The sequence below is a fragment of the Anoplophora glabripennis genome, unplaced genomic scaffold (assembly GCF_000390285.2).
Source record: "Anoplophora glabripennis isolate ALB-LARVAE unplaced genomic scaffold, Agla_2.0 scaffold341, whole genome shotgun sequence".
NCBI lineage: Eukaryota > Metazoa > Arthropoda > Insecta > Coleoptera > Cerambycidae > Anoplophora > Anoplophora glabripennis.
The window spans coordinates 220,074-237,765 of NW_019416475.1; the positions used below are offsets into that span (position 1 = coordinate 220,074).

The 17,692-nt window shown below is 32.6% G+C and overlaps 2 protein-coding genes across 2 annotated transcripts in view; both read right to left on the reverse strand.

Annotated features, from left to right (window-relative positions):
* Positions 1 to 17,692, reverse strand: part of LOC108908971 — a 201,432-nt gene that overhangs the window by 175,115 nt on the left and 8,625 nt on the right. The gene's annotated exons all lie outside the window — the stretch shown is intronic.
* On the reverse strand, positions 5,904 to 6,488 carry LOC111691581. The gene is made up of 2 exons (XM_023454651.1): positions 6,182 to 6,488; positions 5,904 to 6,057 (listed from the first exon to the last, which is right to left on the reverse strand). The coding sequence occupies exons 1-2, from the start codon at positions 6,480 to 6,482 to the stop codon at positions 5,921 to 5,923; spliced, it is 438 nt and encodes a 145-aa protein (XP_023310419.1). The 5' UTR covers positions 6,483 to 6,488; the 3' UTR covers positions 5,904 to 5,920.

Below are 17,692 nucleotides of genomic sequence, written 5' to 3' on the forward strand. Positions count from 1 at the left end.
CACCAAGAAGGTCGAATTTGAGGTCACTACTAATTGCAATTAAACAAAATAACTAAAGTGAGCTTTGTACTATTTTCTCGATAGCATCCTGGAGAAACGGAGATATTCAGCCCTGTCAAATTTAAATAACCTTTGAGTGACCTTCAAGGTCAACCCTGATTTATGACCTTAGAGTTTTCGGACGTAAAATTTTCCGCACTTGCAATTGCCAACGTCGAAAAAGGGGTTTCCATTTAAAAAATGGAGGTGACCTTGAAGTAACCTTCAAGGTCATCGTCAAGGTCAAATTCAACGTCACTAAAAGTTACTACAGGAATAAAATTAAAATTTTTCAAAAATAATTTACCTGGGAAATTATTCAGGTATTTCCAGCCTTTTTGGACACCCGGTATACAGAGTGTCACAGCGAAAACGAAAGAGAGCGAATTTCTTGTTACAGACTAACGCCCTAGGGAGGGAGGGCAACCACCAAAAATCTTAATAGGGAAGTGACACATCGGTTGAAGGTGTAACAAAAGCCGAGACGCGTGGTAATTTATTTATTAGTTCTCGTAACGGATGGGCCAAAAAGTAAAATATTTCAGTCAACACTAATTTATCGAAAAGTTAAGAGTTTTCAAGTAAGTTTAGCGTCGCCACAAGGCCGTCCTTCGGAGAAGGCTTCATGAAATTTAACAGTGTATTTGAACAAGTTCACTTAGACTGTCGGGACCATGTGTTGAGCATCTGGTATAAAGAGAAAAATCGATATTTCAAATAACGCGCGAAATGCATTCCAAAGAACGTATGAATTCCAAGAATAAGTTGTTAGGAGTTGTTAGAAAAATAATAATAGATCAAATAGCTGGCTTTTAGGCGGATTTTCCAAGCTATAAGAATAGATTAAATGAGATTGACTAATACGTCCCGTATTGCTACGCGGAGTCGCTAGAGGAAGGCTAGGGTTACTTGCGAGTTCAGTTAGTTACAGAATTATTTATATAAATGTAAGTCCAGTCAATTAGGTAATTATTAACATAGTATAGTTATACCAAAGCGTCCCGATATTCAGGAGCCCACCAATAAGATAAGAACAGAAACTTCTGGACCCAAGAAATGGGCGTGTCGAAGCGAGGTGTCGAATTCAGGAGATATCTCCGGAAAACAGGCAATATATCCTTGGGTTCCACATTGAGCAGTCTTCTTAGTTTTAGAGTCTCGGGTTAATTTAATAATGGATAGTCATTCCAAATTTTGCTATGGATCTCGCGTTCCCTGTACGCTGTCGCGTGTAAATAAATTAATTAATAATGTTGTTCGGGCCGTTGTGTCGTTATTTTGTTTGTTTGTTTTGTTTTTATTGTTATTAAAACCCTTCCTGGAAAGTTTTGGTGTTTTCTTGTTCTTCCAACGTAAATGTCTATACTACCAACTACTGGATTACCTTGTGCATGAGCGACATACGGTAAGTGTCTGATATTCATTCTCTGAACGTACAACACATCTAAGTTCACACGTATTAATTAAAGTGTAATTATAATTATAAACTCCCTTTCGAGAAGTGGTAGATAGATAATTAAAGAAACAACCCCTCACGTTACAAAAGGTATTCTAATTCTTTACAGAAGCTTGTTTTATATTTTGAATTTGATCGATTAGTTTCGGAGATACAGGTTGTTAATAAAAAATTTACTTTTTACAAATTTATTTGCAAATTATTATGTCAGCCAATTAATTGATCAAATTAATGACTTCCAGTCTCCATACAGTAATATCAATAAAAAATCGACCTGTTTCGGCGTTTTTTGGAAAAAATAATTTTCCTGAGAGTTATTCGCTCTGTCTTGTTTTCGCTGGGACACCCTATATATGTATCCTTGATATCGGTTCTCTAGTGATTACTTTCAGACACACACATTCGTCAGTGAAAAATGTAACATCAGGCCTCAGAATTAATAATAAAACATTTTATTAATTTTATCTCCGCAGTTTCGTCTACAGTAGTTTAGTCTTATTCCACTAGGTATGAAAATAATCTACAGTTTTTTACTCTCAATTATGCACAGGGCTGGTTAGTTCTGGATTATAATGCAGAGAATAGTCTGAAAAGCAAAGAGAGCTTTTGCGATTCTCATAGAAATTGACATCAAACGTAGCTCAAATGCAACCTATTCCTTGGGAAAGTCTGTAAAAACGCAATCATAACTCTGTATTTTTATTATACGAATTTCCGCTGTCCATACCTTTCTTACTATCTACAGCAGACTTTGTAGTCGAACCGTAGCCAGCTCGATATACAAATGCAAGTCAGTAGTCACTAACTTGAAGAATATTATACAAAATTGTTTAGAAAAATGCTCATAAACGTCGATGAGTTTTATAAGATGCGTACTTTTTTATAATTACTATATTCAGGATGGTCCAAGTAAGAGATACGACATTATCGATTATTTTAGTAAATGTCAACCCCAGTGGGCTTTCATTTCGAAGAGGGCGTGTAAAATTATACATCAGCCAAATTTCAAAAATTTATTCGCTATCGTTCCCAAGATTATCCTTTTACAATTCTTGTAATTTGTGAACGCCAGCAGAAGGATTTAAAAACCGTCTGTAATCTTGAGCAACCAAATCAAAATTTGCTGCAACACCATCGACAACATTTATTGTCTTAACAAAACAGGGACTTCTTCAAGCAGTGTTGATATTACTATTTAAGAAATCTGATCAATTTCACTAGTCAATCTGCCCAGGAGAAATAATAGACCAATCAGAAAGTCTTCAACAATTCCCACCCACGCGTTAAGGGGAAAACTGGTGTTGACGGCTTTCTGATACCGCATTTGAGTTTTCATAAGTCCCTATATGATTGTTATGAAATTTCATTATGGCACCCCTAGAGAAATTAGTTTTGTTGGCAAAGATTAGTTTTGTTGGCAAAGAGTATTTGTGCAAGTATTTCGATATCCTCAAATAGAAAAACGGAATATTTTAGTGAGAAAATGAAAGAGAGAAAAGTTTTTAAGGGAGTCAAGTTTTTAATGACGTGATTTTCAAATTTTTAATTTTGTATAAACAGCTAAGAGATACAAATTTGAACACGCTTTTATAAGATAAAGTAACATCTCAAATTGCATTCTTCTGTTTCTTCAACTGTGAGAAATAAACTAAAAAGTGAAACCTATTGTTTTAAAAGTATACAGGGTGGTCCGAATTTTATGCAGGAAACTTCGAGGGTAGATAGATCTCTTTAAAATAATATGTGTTAGCCTTATTAACATAGGTCTGGAACGACCCCGTTTTAGAGATACAGGGTGTTGAGGTTTAAAAAAAAAAATGATTTTTTGTTTATATCGCGCACTACCTCACAGGTGGTGTAGAAAATAGTGTAAATAATTTTAAACATAAACAAATATTCTTGTAATATTATCGTTAGAAGTGTCTGCCACAAGGGGATTGTATTGGTATGAATAACTTGAGAACGGGGAATCTTAGGGAAAAAATTCCAGTCAACTTTTTTATGTATTTTGTGCATTAAAATATAAATCATTTACAATGACATGTAAAAAATGCAGTGGCGTAGGTTTTTTTTGTAAAAAAGGGGGTGACCCCTGTCCAGTTGTACACCACTGGTTGAACCTTTAAAGCTCATATTTCAGGGGATATAAGGCCTACTATCGTACATTATATGTACCAAATTTTATTGAGATCGGTTAATAGATTCCGAAGATATAAACAAAAAATCATTTTTTTTTGGACAACTTCAACATCCTGTATCTCTAAAACGGTGCCGTTTCAGACCTACGTTTATAAGGCAAACACATATTATTTTAAAGAGATCTATCTGCCCTCGAAGTTTCCTGTATAATATTCGGACCACCTGTATAACTAGAAAGCAGATAAATTTATATTAGAAAATCCTCTTACTTTTTGGCGTGGTATCTACCGTTCCCTATAGTTTTTCGCGATAATATTAAAGAAACACTCTATGTAAGCAAAATTAGCAGGAAGACAATTTGGGTGTGACCGCCTTAATCACATCACATTACAGTTTCATATACAGGCTGAGTTGGGAGAATCGCATCAAACTCCAGGAATGGATTGTACAGGGTGATTCACTATATTTTGACACCCCTTTAACTTTTTTGTTTTAAGAGTTATAAAAAAATGTGAAATATAAAAGTTGCACTATTTTTTACGAGTTTTTCGAAAATGATAGTAGGAAAACAAATGAAGTCCAACCAAAATGGCTGCGGATGTTAACTTTGTTAAGTTAAATGGAACACCCTGTATATTTTTACATATTTGGATAGAACGTTCCCTGTCGAGCATAGCCATATAGGGTTCGTGGGCCTATCTCTAACAATAAGCAAGATACTTTTAAAAATCGAAAAGAAGGTTTTTTATTAAGAAAATAATATATCTTGCAATTGTTAGACCTCTTTCAGGCATTTCTGCCTTTTTTTCCAATTACGTAAGGACTTATTTTGATATATCGGACATTGATACGGTCCAAAATGCGTATAGGTAATGTAACGAAAAATCACTAATTAGACTGTGAGAGGTCTAATTACCCATGGACATTATACGGTAGGTCGTGACAGTGACAGGTAGTAATGTCTTGACAACATTGTTATTGATTGGCAGTATGTACTATTATTTAATTAAAATAGGTTACACAGAAGTTTAAAATTATTTAGAATTAAAATAGAGTATGGAGAAGAACTTTGCTCTATTTTAATTCTTATAATATTTCAATTTCTTCTGTGAAACCCACTTTAATTAAATAATAATACAAAATGTCAAACAATAACAATGTTGTCATGACATTACCTGTCACTGTCACGGCCTGCCATATAACATGAGTAATTAGGCATCTCACGGCCTAATAGCCCGTGAGGCAGCGACATTATTGATGTAATTATTCCTACAAAGTTGATTTTTTCTCATTTTGTTGTTTTGATATCGTAAGTAAACGGAACGGCAGTCTACCGCGCCAATGTGGGGGCAAACGTTAGTAACAATTTTTTAAACATGTAAATAAATAATACTTAAATGCCTTATACCTACAAGGCTGAAACTTTTTAGAGTGATCAATTATACCTAAAAATACAGTATAGTGATAGTCTACCGCGTCGGAAGGGGGGCCATCAAGGGTCTACCACCCACGCAAGGTGTTGAAAAATTAACTTTTTTGACTTATTTCTACAAGGCTGAATTTTTTTTCTCAAATACTTTAGTTTATAAGAGAACCAAAAAAAACAGTCTACCGATCATCTAAGGGTGCAAAGCTTTGATAGACGCAATGGAATGCACGATCTCCCGAGCGCAGTCGCTGCGCCGATTCACTGTAAGCCGCTCTGAATAATAACTCATACCGGGATTAAATTACAATCTACAAAGCTGCTTTTTTGTCTATAGATATCTTACGATAATTATTGTCAAATAAACGTATTATACCTTCGATACGAGGTGGCTAAAGCTTCGGTAGACGTGGCGAAAGTTTTTGCGCGGAAGTTGCTTAAAATTCCAAATTTATTATTAATTATAATTTTTTGAGCTTACACCATTATTTAAACGTATGATATAGTAACAACGAGCGAGAGTTAGCGAGCGAGATTTTTGCTAGTATAATAGGTATTAACAAAAGTTCAAAAATTTTTTTTTTCAAATAACTGACCTTTTTCTTTTTTAACATTGAATAATTAAATTTATTTCACTTTTACTTATAATTTATAACAATAATACTTTTCGATAATAGCGCGCGAAATGCTTGATTTGCGATTCATCATCACATTCGTCAATTACACTCGTGCGAGAATTATTCTATCGCACTAGTATCGAACAATATTTTACGACACTTATTTATAAAATAAATGATAACAACGCAAATGTTTTTTATTACAACAATATAGTAATTATATAAAAAATAAATATATTTTTCTTATTCCTCATCGCTACTGACATTTGATTCCTCATCGCCTTCCATATCATCACTATCTTCATCCTCATCATCTTTCTGGTCACACACTCCATCATTTTCTTTAAGGTATTGACAACCGTCATTTGCAATTTCTGTATCTGCAAATAGCAATATATTATTAAATATTTATTATATTATGCTAACATAAATTCACCCCCTTTAGGGTCTGAAAGTCATTTTTTAATTGAGTTTTAGACCTCCTTAAAATGCAAATATGTGTACCTGAATCTTTATCGTTCTGTAGATCAAACGTCACATCATCGATTGACTGAGGCAATTGGTCGCCACTAAACCAATTAAAATCATATCTTGCATTCTCATCCACTTTCCAGCCACAGTCGAGTGGGGATAATGTTGTAGGCTCTTTTAAGTGAGCATTACTCCAAATTTGTGCAATATATGCTGTTCGGAGTATGTGTTCTCGGAGCTCTGATTGACAAGGTGGTAAAGCAGATGCATCGAAACTCTTGACCTTTTGACGAAAGATTTTATCGTTAGTAGTTTTGTAAGCTTTCAAAAACATCACTGATCGATGTGACGTTTGATCTACAGAACGATAAAGATTCAGGTACACATATTTGCATTTTAAGGAGGTCTAAAACTCAATTAAAAAATGACTTTCAGACCCTAAAGGGGGTGAATTTATGTTAGCATAATATAATAAATATTTAATAATATATTGCTATTTGCAGATACAGAAATTGCAAATGACGGTTGTCAATACCTTAAAGAAAATGATGGAGTGTGTGACCAGAAAGATGATGAGGATGAAGATAGTGATGATATGGAAGGCGATGAGGAATCAAATGTCAGTAGCGATGAGGAATAAGAAAAATATATTTATTTTTTATATAATTACTATATTGTTGTAATAAAAAACATTTGCGTTGTTATCATTTATTTTATAAATAAGTGTCGTAAAATATTGTTCGATACTAGTGCGATAGAATAATTCTCGCACGAGTGTAATTGATGAATGTGATGATGAATCGCAAATCAAGCATTTCGCGCGCTATTATCGAAAAGTATTATTGTTATAAATTATAAGTAAAAGTGAAATAAATTTAATTATTCAATGTTAAAAAAGAAAAAGGTCAGTTATTTGAAAAAAAAAATTTTTTAACTTTTGTTAATACCTATTATACTAGCAAAAATCTCGCTCGCTAACGCTCGCTCGTTGTTACTATATCATACGTTTAAATAATGGTGTAAGCTCAAAAAATTATAATTAATAATAAATTTGGAATTTTAAGCAACTTCCGCGCAAAAACTTTCGCCACGTCTACCGAAGCTTTAGCCACCTCGTATCGAAGGTATAAGACGTTTATTTGACAATAATTATTGTAAGATATCTATAGACAAAAAAGCAGCTTTGTAGATTGTAATTTAATCCCGGTATGAGTTATTATTCAGAGCGGCTTACAGTGAATCGGCGCAGCGACTGCGCTCGGGAGATCGTGCATTCCATTGCGTCTATCAAGGCTTTGCACCCTTAGATGATCGGTAGACTGTTTTTTTTTGGTTCTCTTATAAACTAAAGTATTTGAGAAAAAAATTCAGCCTTGTAGAAATAAGTCAAAAAAGTTAATTTTTCAACACCTTGCGTGGGTGGTAGACCCTTGATGGCCCCCCTTCCGACGCGGTAGACTATCACTATACTGTATTTTTAGGTATAATTGATCACTCTAAAAAGTTTCAGCCTTGTAGGTATAAGGCATTTAAGTATTATTTATTTACATGTTTAAACAATTGCTACTAACGTTTGCCCCCACATTGGCGCGGTAGACTGCCGTTCCGTTTACTTACGATATCAAAACAACAAAATGAGAAAAAATCAGCTTTGTAGGAATTGGTGCAAAATTTCTGTCGCTGCCTCCCGGACTATAATTAGTGATATTTAATTAAAATACCTATACGCATTTTGGACCATATCAATATATTATAACTAAATCTGTAAATCCTTACGTAATTGGAAAAAGGCAGAAAAATGCCTGAAAAATGTTTAACAATTACAAGATGTCTTATTTTCTTAATAAAAAACCTTATTTTCGTTTTTTAATAGTATCTCGCTTATTGTCAGCGATGGACTCAACAAACCTTACATGACTATGCTCGACAGGGAACGTTCTATCCAAATATGTAAAAATATACAGGGTGCTCCATTTAACTTAACAAAGTTAACATCCGCGGCCATTTTGTTTGGACTTCATTTGTTTTTCTACTATCATTTTCGAAAAATTCATAAAAACTCGTGCAACTTTTATATTTCACATTTTTTATAACTCTCAAAACAAAAAAGGTAAAGGGGGTCAAAATATAGTGAATCACCCTGTACCCGTTAACATAATAGAAGAAACTCAAACGTTGTTATGCGATTGTAATTATTTGTTTTCAAGCTACGACGTACATTTCAACAAAAAATAATAATTTGATATTCTACCAAGCATAGCGTTCTTTGATTAAATGTTCAAAAACGAAATGTTTCTGTTTCGTCTGCCAAGGGCGTCTCTACTGATTGCTGCATGTCTTTCTTTAATAAGTGCTTCAGTATTGATGACACGTCGAATTAGTGCCTCTCGAGTGTTCACTCTAACTCTGTACACTTCAATTTTAAACCAGCCCCATAAACAGCAATCTTGTGCTGTGAGGTCTGGAGATTTTGGAGGTCAACTAATAGGACCACCGCGGCCAATCCAATGCCCTGGAAATCTCTCGTTCCAATGTAGCTTGACTGGACGAGCTCCCTCGTACTGGTAGTATATTCGTCTCCTGTTTCAAGGAACATCCTCTATTTGTACTTGAAATTCATTTTGCAAAAAATTTAAGTCTTCTGTGAATCGATTCTCCAAAATGAAAGGGCCAATTAAATAACTATCGATCATACCACACCACACGTTTATCGAAAACCTATGCTGAAAATTACTTTCGAGTGTGGCGTGAGTATGTACTTCTGACCATACATAAGAGTTCGGAGTAATAGTTATGCCTTCACGAGTGAATGTTGCTTCATCCGTAGAGAGTGTGCGGGATACAACAAGAGGATTATTATTGATCCATAGACAAAACTCGATATGCTTGGCATAATCTTCCGATTGTAGATGTTTTACTCTCTATACATGGTACGGATATATCTTGTTCGTGAAGGGTTTTCATTACTCTTTCTTTATGGAATTCCCAATTGAGTAAGCAATTCTTCTACTAGACCCAGAATATTTTCTACTTCTTCTAAACCTTGTCGATGCGCCCGTTCAGATGTTATACTAGCACTGACAAGCATTCTGGCTTTGCACAGTTTGTTGAAAATTTTGATAAATACATCTTTATCAGAACATCTGTGATATTGAAACGATTGACGATATTCTCCAACAGCAGCATTAGCATTCCTATTACAAAAACCATAAACAAACACCATATTTGCATCAGTTAAATTTAAATAAGTTCTTGTCATTTTGTAACACTCTGATCGTACAAACCTATAATCAAATGTTAAACTATTGCAACATAAAATCACTACCTACTCTGATTTAAAATTTTTAAAATTTGTAATTAATTACGCTATAACTTGAAAACAAATTGTAAATCGCATAAAAACATTTGAGTTTTTGTATTATTTGGACAGTAGAATCCATTCCTGGAGTTTGGTGCGATTCTCTCGACTCACCCTGTATAGATGAGTTTAGTATATTATGAATTTTAAAAACAAATATCGCTATGCAATTTATTTCTTGTATATAAAACGTACAATTTTAAAAAGAATTTAATGACATTGTAAATTTTGTTATGGACTTCTTTCTATAGAAATTTGAGAATAGAACTTTTTACATCTTTATCTTGAGAAGAAAAGTTATAATTGTTTCAGAAGTTTTAAAGTGACTTTAATAATTAAAATTGAAGCTGAAATTAATATTGAGTAACGTTCAAAGTGCAATTTGTAACTAATTTTAAGTTTGAAATTAGTATAAAGCTAAATTCGTGTCAATGTAGGCGTTATCTTAAGTAGTTTCTTTAAGGGGATAATATTAAAGTTAAAATAAATGCAGAGGTGTACTTTTTATTGCTTCTCTAACGAGAAAGTATAGCAAAGGCAATCAAATTATATCGTATAGGTTACATTTTTTCAGGTGGAATATGTTTTAGACATTTATAAAAAAATAGCAATTTGTTTCAAATCTCATAAAACTATCCCTATTATAACCAAATTCACAAACCTTCATTTAAATTTTGATATATATTTAACAAAAATAATGGGTGCTTCTAAATAACAGGATGCCAAAAAATGCGTTATGGAAATAAATTTCTTTTGGACATACGCTCGAAATGATTACTAAGAAGTGGTAAAGGTACAATGTCAATAACATTTTTTATTCTACACTATTGGAAGAAATTGAGGGAACAAAAAAATATGTATCAGAAATATTTTAGTGATTTTTGGCAGTTTTTTTTTCAGTGAAAAATAGTCGTATGGAAATTAATAGAAGTAGTTTGAAGCTTCACATCTCTAGATTCAAGATCTCTCTTTTCAAGAACAGAAAATCCGCCCTTAAAACTGTGCGGTTATTTGTTGCCGAGATATTGATGATCAAAGACAAAAGCAGCTTTTTTCATTCAAAGACGGATATATTAATAAAAAATTGACATGCAGAGACCAAAAACAAAACAAAATTAAAGCTGAATAATTAAGCTAACTGAGCTACGCATCAGTCTAAGTGGAAAAAAATCCTGAGCCCATAGATCCTCAACTATAACTTTAAAAAATAAAAAAATTTGAAAAATTATTTTCTCGCGCTATATCCTATCATTGCACAATAAAATAATCTCAAAAAATTTTTTTGTCAAAAGATCTTGAAGCTAGAGACAAACTTCGAACTGCTTTTTTAAATCTCTATATGACCATTTTTCACTTAGACACAGCCTGTCAAATATTACTAAAAAATTTCTGATTTTTTTTGTTCCCTTAATTTTTTCCAGTAGTCTATGTTCTTATGAAATCTAAGTTAAAATCGACACAAGTCTTCAGACTAGACAATTAAATACAATAATTTCGTCGGGGAACAGCATTTCGTACTACTCAATAAAATGCTGCAGACAACTTTTCAAAAGATTGTCCTTGGCAATTTCGAAAAAATAATTGATATTTGTCACCACAATCGAACCAAAGAAATGTAGATTTGTACAGGATAGATAATTTGCATATTTTCCAGAAAACAACAATTTTGTTTACTTATATTGAAAGTCACGAGTATCATAGATTATTTTCTGCTTTGCTGAATAAAAAAATGTAATAAAAACAAATGTTTACGGTAGTACACACAGGGTGTCTCGTATCAGATAAGCTATAGGTGTCAATGATAAAATAAAAGAGTTATAATTTGATATTTTTCGAATAGATCTTACTTGGTTAAAAAATTGCCACCAAAATCAGAAGACAAATTTCAGCTAAAAATTATTTTGTATTAACTGTCATAATATTTTGATAAGTTCTATGTATAAGATCAATTAGTATTTCTAATCATTTCTCAGAAAGGGATTATATGTGTCAGCTAACTAAAAATATGTTTATGTATAGAGTCATCCACTTAACCTTCCATCTCTTTATATTTTTTACTTTTTTTGGAAATTTTGTTGCGAATTCAGATTATATGAAAAAACTTTCGTTTTTATTAATAGAATACCCTGTATATCTGTCATTTATTGGAATACATCTTTTTCTAATTACAGTGATGTAATATACGCCATACATTTGCTTTGAATAAAATCAAGAATACCATGGAACCAGTACATATTTAAGCTTTTCCTCTATAAAGTTTACCAAAAGATCATTAAATACTTTATGTAAAAAAATACTATACTGTAACTTGTGTATTATAAAAGCTTCATCCTGTTTTAAACGAAAAATATTTTTTAACTAAATTCTTCTTATGAAGATGCATGATTATGATGATGTCTTAAAGTGAATAAAGGAAGATCTAATAGTTTGTACAACCTAAGGGAGGAAATATTGAAGAAGTTAGTAATTTCAATAAGGCCACAAGGAATAAAAAGAACTGAATGGAATACATATATGACATTAGTCTACGACAATATACAGATGGTATTAAAACACCTTTTATAATAAAATATCTTTGGTTTGTATATACAAACGCAACACCCAACTGTTTTTTTTTTATATTTCCTAACACCACAGTCTTCACCATTATTCCTAGACAGAAAGGTAAAAAAAATAAGCGGGGTATAATGTTATTTGAATGACCTTGTACAATTGGACATAATCAGGTTTTTTTAACAAGAATGAATCTCCATAAAATTACTCCATCTGGGGACACACTATAAATATTTTTATGATTGTAACAGTGTTACACTTTTAGGCCGAATTAGAATGACGGGTATAAAAATATTATAATTGTACAGCCGTCCTTACTGTTAGCCGAGAGAAAATTATTGGATATTTCTTGCGTCATCATCTGCTTTCAATTTACTCGGTATCCTGTTCGATATCATTTTGATAAAAGCATTTTCTGATACGATTTTATGTCAGAGTGGACAAAACCTTTACGACGTCTTTCATCTACAGAAGAAAAGCATAATCATTTTCTGTCAACTTCCTCTGCTATTTTGTATTTTCTAAATAACAAGAGTATGCTATAAATAAAAAAATCGCGAAATAACCTCTGTTGTATTTATACCGTACTCTGGATCATTAATTATTTAATTTTATTTCTAGGAGTGATTATTATAAATACAAGTCACTTGATACCAAAATTATTTTCCTTTTCAAATTTAAAAATTGAATCAAGTATTGCTTGTAATAAGCTAATAAGTGTAAATGTGTAAGATTTTTAACAGTCAAAAGTTAGTTGATTGGATAGAGTACAGGTAATATCTGTTAAATTGTTTCGGGACTTCGTCTCAAATAACCAATCTATGAAATTGATCAGTATAAATATAACAAATATCTACACTATGGGTGCCAAAAAATAGTGAAAATAAATTTGAAGGTACTATTTATCAAAATAAGAGAAAATATTCCATTGAACATACCCTCCATCTAAATCTAAGAGATTTTCTGCTCATTAAAGGCTGAATAAAAATATACACTCGTGGACAGAATTATCGAATATTTTTTGTTATCACTATTACTCGAATACGATTTTAAATGAACGGTGTAAAATTATATATGTGCTGATATTATTCATCTAGTAGGTAAATACACCCAATTGTTTTAAAATGTTTTGACATTTAATTAATTCATTTTAATGGAGTTATTTTCTATCACGTCTATTGTCACTTAAAAATTCCTCACATAATTCAAGAAACATAGTGAATTAAGTTATTTGTAGTGAAGCTTAGTAAGTGTTACTGATTTTAATTTGTTGTTTCCTCTATTTAAAAATAAAATATGCCACCAGTTAGACACTGCAATGAAGCTGAGACGGCGGCGCAAATTATAACTTTACATGAAGAAGGGCATAGACAAAAAGATATTGCACGACGTCTTAGGAAAGGTCAATATACAGTATCGAATATTTTAAAAAGGTATCAAGAGACTGGAGATTTTGTGCGAAGGCCTGGTCAAGGGCGCAAAAGGTGTACAACAGCAATTGATGACCGGTCTTTGATCCCTACTTTTGCCCGAAATCGCACATTGACATCTACACACCTCAAAAATGAGTTATTAGAGAAGTTAATGTTAGTTCGAAAACTGTTAGACAAAGATTGAAATAAGTAGGTTTAAAGCCAAGACGGCCTGCCAAAGTTCCACGACTTCTCCAAAATCACCAAATTCAGCGATTAGAATTTGCCAGAACGCATATTCAGTGGGATATCGAGAATTGGAAAAGTGTTCTGTTCACTGATGAGACTAGAATACAATTATGGAAGCCAGATGGATGAAATCACGTCTATAGAAAAGTTGGAGAACGACATAACAGCTGCAATCTCATACAGACTGTTAGTTTTGGAGGTGGCGGCATAATGCTTTGGGGAGGCATAAGTTGGGAGGGACGCACCGAACTCGTGGAAATCATTGGACGAATGACCAGTGACTGGTATATCGAAAACATTCTCCAAGATCACGTTTTGCCATATATGGGTCACATTGGATACGACAGGTTCGTATTTACGCACGATAAAACTCGACCACACGCAGCTGGCATAGTGACTAATTACCTTGATACAGTGCAGATTTAAAAATTAGATTGGCTGCCGTATAGCCCAGACTTAAATCCTATTGAACACTTGTGGGATCAACTAAAACGCTGCATACGACAAAGAAATCCTGTTCCAAATACTCTAGAAGAACTTCGACTTGCAGCACAATATGAATGGAACGCAATTCCTCAAGATTTTATTCAAACTCTAATTAGTAGCATGTTGAGATGAATGCAAGCAGTAATTAGAGTTCGAGGTGGGAATACTCGTTATTAACTATGCTCTATTATTCAAATCAAAAGAGAGTATTTGCTTATTTAAGTAACATTTAAGTTAAAAATAATTATCCTTAATTTTCATATCACTTAGCATAATTTTTTTTTACTACTTTCTATTGATAAAGACTTAATATTCTCTACTTAAAATGTGTAAAATAAACTATTATTTCTTCTATTACGCGTTTCTTTCGGTAACATTTACTAATAACTTTAAAAATTGCGAAAATTTAAATATTCGATAATTTTGTCCATGAGTGTATATTTCGCCACAACTATTGTTTTGGTGAAAATTTTCAAACTGATTTTAAATTTTCAAATTTGAGTTAACTGTTTTATTTTTTACTAAAATACATAACTTAGTCGAAGAAACTAGATATCTTATTAAATATTAAAGTAGACATGTTGCGGTTAAGAACGGAAAAGAATGTTAGATAAGTAACCATCTCTTGGAGATCTACAAGTGTTTAATCTTCAATCTTTTAGGAAAATTTTCCCATAATACGAAGTCTAATGGTGATAGAGCATGATATTGGTGACCAATTAACATCTCTTATAGAAGTTATAGAATTTATTCGATTACCAAATTTCTGGTCCATGAGATCGACTTTTTAATTTGTTTATAACTATCGCATTTATTGTTAAAATTTTATAAAACCTATGACAAGTTGAGGGTTTTGTCATACTTTAAAAGTGTGCCAAAAGTGGGAGTTGTAGGTGCAATAGTTTTCGCACAATTCAATTTGTTTATAAGGGAGGCTCCAAAAGTTATGAACTTTAAGCTTTTGTACAGGCGTTAATTTTCAACCAAACATGATTCTGAAAGCATCATTGTAATCTTAAAGACGTAATTAAGCGACCTATTAAAAAATATCACCCTTTTTTGACATTAACATTCTCAAATTATGCATTAAAAAACCGTGCGTTTTTCGCTTATAAACAATTTGAATAAAATTGTTGCTATTTATGTTACCTCACCGAAAATAGATACAATGGATAGCTGGCAAAAAAATACAAAATAAAAAAAGCACCCTCTGCGACCAACACTTTTGCAAAATAAAGTTTATGACGTAAACTACGATTTCCCGTGAATTGCATTGAAAAATGTGGAAAATTAACGACTCACGAGCCCTGTAAAGAGAAGGTACTCGCTAAGTAAACTGTCCGGCAGCCGCGGCGTGGTGGTGGGGGAAGCTCGTACAAGCGAGTCGCGCGCGCGAGAAAAGTGAAATCCAAAGTTCAAATTGATGCGCGCTATACATTTTGCAACATCTTGGCTTCTATTCATCGTAGAAACTTATTTTTTTTAAAACTGGGGTAGCCCGACGAAAAAATAACAACGGGCATATTATTATTTACGAATTCGTAGAATAGCCCTGAACCCCAGAAAAAATGCATCTTTTATACTTAATTTCTTTTAATTTACAAAAATGTCACAAAAATTATTGTTAAACGAAATATTAATTAAAATATCAAATTCGGAATTATTTTACTATTATTAAATAAATAAATGAAGCTATTGTTCATTTAAAAAGTTATTTTTCATAAAAATAGAAAAAATTTTAAATATTAAGTTGTTGTATTATATTGCATTATATCTATTATTGAAAATGGTTGTGATTAATATTTTTTGAATTAATTTTGATTATGTTTANACCCCTGTCCAGTTGTACACCACTGGTTGAACCTTTAAAGCTCATATTTCAGGGGATATAAGGCCTACTATCGTACATTATATGTACCAAATTTTATTGAGATCGGTTAATAGATTCCGAAGATATAAACAAAAAATCATTTTTTTTTTGACAACTTCAACATCCTGTATCTCTAAAACGGTGCCGTTTCAGACCTACGTTTATAAGGCAAACACATATTATTTTAAAGAGATCTATCTGCCCTCGAAGTTTCCTGTATAATATTCGGACCACCTGTATAACTAGAAAGCAGATAAATTTATATTAGAAAATCCTCTTACTTTTTGGCGTGGTATCTACCGTTCCCTATAGTTTTTCGCGATAATATTAAAGAAACACTCTATGTAAGCAAAATTAGCAGGAAGACAATTTGGGTGTGACCGCCTTAATCACATCACATTACAGTTTCATATACAGGCTGAGTTGGGAGAATCGCATCAAACTCCAGGAATGGATTGTACAGGGTGATTCACTATATTTTGACACCCCTTTAACTTTTTTGTTTTAAGAGTTATAAAAAAATGTGAAATATAAAAGTTGCACTATTTTTTACGAGTTTTTCGAAAATGATAGTAGGAAAACAAATGAAGTCCAACCAAAATGGCTGCGGATGTTAACTTTGTTAAGTTAAATGGAACACCCTGTATATTTTTACATATTTGGATAGAACGTTCCCTGTCGAGCATAGCCATATAGGGTTCGTGGGCCTATCTCTAACAATAAGCAAGATACTTTTAAAAATCGAAAAGAAGGTTTTTTATTAAGAAAATAATATATCTTGCAATTGTTAGACCTCTTTCAGGCATTTCTGCCTTTTTTTCCAATTACGTAAGGACTTATTTTGATATATCGGACATTGATACGGTCCAAAATGCGTATAGGTAATGTAACGAAAAATCACTAATTAGACTGTGAGAGGTCTAATTACCCATGGACATTATACGGTAGGTCGTGACAGTGACAGGTAGTAATGTCTTGACAACATTGTTATTGATTGGCAGTATGTACTATTATTTAATTAAAATAGGTTACACAGAAGTTTAAAATTATTTAGAATTAAAATAGAGTATGGAGAAGAACTTTGCTCTATTTTAATTCTTATAATATTTCAATTTCTTCTGTGAAACCCACTTTAATTAAATAATAATACAAAATGTCAAACAATAACAATGTTGTCATGACATTACCTGTCACTGTCACGGCCTGCCATATAACATGAGTAATTAGGCATCTCACGGCCTAATAGCCCGTGAGGCAGCGACATTATTGATGTAATTATTCCTACAAAGCTGAATTTTTCTCATGTTGTTGTTTTGATATCGTAAGTAAACGGAACGGCAGTCTACCGCGCCAATGTGGGGGCAAACGTTAGTAACAATTTTTTAAACATGTAAATAAATAATACTTAAATGCCTTATACCTACAAGGCTGAAACTTTTTAGAGTGATCAATTATACCTAAAAATACAGTATAGTGATAGTCTACCGCGTCGGAAGGGGGGCCATCAAGGGTCTACCACCCACGCAAGGTGTTGAAAAATTAACTTTTTTGACTTATTTCTACAAGGCTGAATTTTTTTTCTCAAATACTTTAGTTTATAAGAGAACCAAAAAAAA